Raw genomic sequence first — 3,760 nt, 5'->3', positions numbered from 1 at the left:
TTTTCCTTTTTTAGAGACAGAGTCTCACTTTGTCGCCCTTGGTAGAGTACAATGGTGTCACAGCTCACAGCAACCTCCAGCTCTTGGGCTTAGGCTGGGACTACAGCTGGCCGCCACAACACCTGGCTATTTGTTGTTGTTGTTGCAGTTTGTCCAGGGCTGGGTTTGAACCTGCCACCCTTGGTATATAGGGCCGGTGCCCTACTCACTAAGCCACAGGCACCACCCATATTATATTTTTAAAACCTTCCACAAGTCTCTGAGTAAATGACAAATGACCTCCTGGCAAAGCTGGTGGAACAACACCCTGAACTCCCAGTGGTCACCACAAGGAGAGCCCTCCCCTCTGCTCCACCTCCTCTCCTTCAACTGGTGTTTTAAATGACAAGAAGACAATACCTATCACTAAAATGCCTTTTGTTTTAAATTTTCAGGTTGGATCTTGGCCACCTCTAATCCCTACCCCTCGGGAGGCCAAGCGGGGAGGATCTCTTGCCTGAGCAAGACCAAGCCCCATCTCCACTAAATGTAGAAAAATTAGACTGGCATGGTGGCAGGTGCCTGTAGTCCCAGATATTTGGAAGGCTGAGGCAGAAGACTCACTTGAGTCCAGGAGTTTGAGGTTGCTGTAAGCTGGGCTGATACTGCAACAGAGTGAGACCCTGTTTCAAAAAGTAAAAAAGAAAAAAAAAAAGATCTGAACATATTCTAAGAGAAGTAACAGGACCTGAGCACTCTGGAGGTCCCATGGGAGCAGGAAATGCCCCTATGCTCCCCAGGCGGGCATGGAGAGATGCCCACTTTATGAAATGTCTATGGAGAGACCCCTTTGGGTCCCCTTGGAAGTCTGGTCTAGCTGTGGGCCATGGAGCACAGGCGGTCTCTGCTGCACCCTAGGACTTAGCCCCTAGGCTCCCACTTACCCTAAGCAGGAAGCCATCTGGGCAGGTGAACTGGTCATACCAGATGGCTTTGTACATGATCAGGACACAGCCCAGGAGCGCCATGGCAAAGGCGATCATCCGAGCTGTGGGCAGCTGACAGAGGAAAGGACAAGGGATCAGGTGTGAGGAATAGGGAGCCTTGTGGGGCAGGGGCTGGGCACAAGACCCTCGGCCTCCTAACCCCAGGCAGTCAAAGTAGCTGCTTGGAAAGGTTCAGCATCAGGGTGGAACATACAGGTACCACCTCTTGGGGTCAGGCTTTATTGGCAGCCCTTCCTTTGGGATTCTGGAAACTTCTGCCACCTGGTAAAATGTACATGGCCCTTGACCCAGCAGGTGCTTGTAGGAACAGCTGGTGGCTGCAACATCACTAGAGATGTTGGGCACTGGGCCCTGTACAGGGCTCACTAGGCTTGCAAAGGGGCCCCCAAGGAGGGAGGTGTATTAATGTCAGCCTCAGATGTGCTCTGGGAAGCAGGCTGGAGGCGGGGGTGTCTGTCACAGAAATGATAGTTTCCCCCTGCAGGAGTGGGGAACCTGTGGCCTTGGGGCCACATGTGGAGTACCACCTTTTAACTGAATCCAAATTTTACAGGATAAATCCTCCTTCTGCTAGCCCCCTGTGGGTGGAGGGCATGTTACCTTGCGCCCTTCCTCAGGATGACTGCAGCTGCCCTTCTGGCCCTCCAGGTCAGGGAACTTCTTCGGCTGGTCTGGGGAGGACAGCTGGTATTCTGTCTGAGTCTTGATCACCACCTGGGAGAGAACATGGCATGATCTCACCAGGTGGCTGGCGAGACCCTTGGACAGCCCTCAGCTAAGATGGGAGAAGCTGTGGTCAGCAGAGGTAGAGCCAAGGGAAGGTGATTCTGTGCTTGTGCTGGGGCTATGGCAGCCCTGGGGCCTGACCAGACTGCTGGTAGAGCCCCTCTTTCTGCCAGCTGCCTCAACTTTGAGAGTGCTGCTTCCCCTACCAGGCACCCCCACTTCGGTGGACCCACAGCTTGGCCTCCTCTTCCAGAAGTCTGTCCTGACTTATTTTCTAGCACCCAGAGACTTGACGCCCTGACACCACCTGTGTTCTCTTGAGGGGCAGAGCTGCAGTAGATGCAATGGAATCCACTCTCATTGTTCCCCTGCACCACAGTTCCTGGCTAATAGCTGGCTTTCATGGGCACTGCTGTGGGTCCCCTTCATGCTCCAGAGCTCCTTGTGGGTCCAGCTGGGCTAGACTTGAGATAAGCTCTATGCATCTCACCAGTTTCTCCCGGAAGCCCACCTCTCTTGGTTATTTGCCCAAGGACCAGGACTCTATCCCAGGGGAGAGGGGTGGAATTGTTGCTTGCTGGTCCCCATCTCTGCCCTAGTGGGCCTGGCTGGGTGTGGTGCTATTTTCAAGGTTCTGTGTGAGCCCACATCAGCCTGCATCTGGTCTATACTTGTTACAGATGGGGAGTGGGCTCTTTAGGCCAGGCAGCTGGACAGGAGGTCACAGAGTGCCCGTGGCTGACTGAGGTTTTGCCCGATGGCCTTGCTCCATTTGCTCTGCTGCACCTAGGAGAAGGCCACGCCTAACCTACCTCACCCCACCCCCTTTGCTTCCAGGAGAACCTAAGAAAGCCCCCCCCCCCCATCACCACCACCACTAGCCCAGCCTCCTCACCTGGTCAGAGAATGGTGGCTGAAGCTGGCTGACGTCCAAGGGGCTGATCAGAGGCACACTGTCTGTAGCAGCCCCATCCTGGTCCCCTGGGTCTTTGCTTGGCTTCCCGGAGAAGCTGCAGCCCAGCTTCACCATGGTGGATGGAGGTCCTTGTCCTGGTCCTGAGACAGATACAGGATCACTGCCCACAGGGCACCCTGTGGATGCCCACACCAGGGGACCTCAGGCTGGTCCCAGTGCTCCTCACACCAGAGCCTGGGACAGCCAGGCTTCCTGGGGCTGACCCAGTGGGTCCAGCTAAAGACTTCTGATCCCTTCTTGATCCCAAGTCCTTCTGGACCCATAGCAGTGAAGGAGGGTATGCGCCAGACCACTGATTTCCCAGAAACAAAAGCAGGGGAGCCTTCCACTAGACAGCTGCTCTACAGGACCTTCTAAGGGCAGCAGTTACCAGTTAGATCCTAGAAGGCAGAGTTAGGCTGGCAGACTTAGCATATGAAAAGAAAGAAAACCAGCTAAAATTTGGATTTCAGATAAGCAATGATACTGTTTTTTAGTATAAGTACATCCCATGCAATATGCAATATGAAACATAATTTATACTGAAAAGTCATCCATTGTCCAAATGAAACTCAAACATAACATGGCAATCCTGTCTCATACGGCAGCCCTGCCTCCCTCCTTACAAGGGAGTAAGAAAGAGCTACCAGCAGAAGGCGTCCTCCCATAAGCCCAGCACCAACCGCAGAACACAGTCTAAGGGCTGCTGAGGGCCAGGTATCCTGGACAAGTGAAAACAACAAGGAGTCACAAGTGAAAGGTCAGTGAGAAGACAGTTGAGGGCCCTGTGTATCCTGCAGCTATGTGGCCTGGAGGGGGGATGATGTCTCCTGACACTTGGGTGAGTCAAGGGTGCACGGCCCCACCTCTAGGCAGATCTCTCAAGGAAGGAAATGCAGCAAATGACCTTTAAGCTGATTAATGGAAAAGTAGAAAAGCAAAATATATTCAATCAATCAACAGAAGAAACAAAGGTCTAATGTCCAGTAAGAAACTAAATCTGTGGCTCGGCGCCTATAGCTCAACCGGCTAAGGCGCCAGCCACGTACACCTAAGGTGGCGGGTTTGAATCCCCAGCCCGGACCCGCCAAAC

At 53.3% G+C, this 3,760-nt stretch overlaps 1 protein-coding gene across 1 annotated transcript in view; it reads right to left on the bottom strand.

Annotated features, from left to right (window-relative positions):
* Positions 1-3,760, bottom strand: part of CALY (calcyon neuron specific vesicular protein) — a 10,586-nt gene that overhangs the window by 1,769 nt on the left and 5,057 nt on the right. The window contains exons 2-4 of the mRNA XM_003794044.2: positions 2,608-2,762; positions 1,587-1,700; positions 924-1,037 (exon numbers count right to left, since the gene is read on the bottom strand). Coding sequence (XP_003794092.1) covers positions 924-1,037; positions 1,587-1,700; positions 2,608-2,742 — 363 coding nt within the window. The 5' untranslated portion in view covers positions 2,743-2,762. The remainder of the gene's footprint in view (positions 1-923; positions 1,038-1,586; positions 1,701-2,607; positions 2,763-3,760) is intronic.

Source organism: Otolemur garnettii, unplaced genomic scaffold (genome assembly GCF_000181295.1).
Source record: "Otolemur garnettii isolate 467f Iridium unplaced genomic scaffold, OtoGar3 scaffold00075, whole genome shotgun sequence".
In the NCBI taxonomy this organism is placed as follows: Eukaryota; Metazoa; Chordata; class Mammalia; order Primates; family Galagidae; genus Otolemur; species Otolemur garnettii.
The sequence above is the reverse complement of the archived record's forward strand: the minus strand, read 5'-3'. Positions and strand labels throughout refer to the sequence as shown.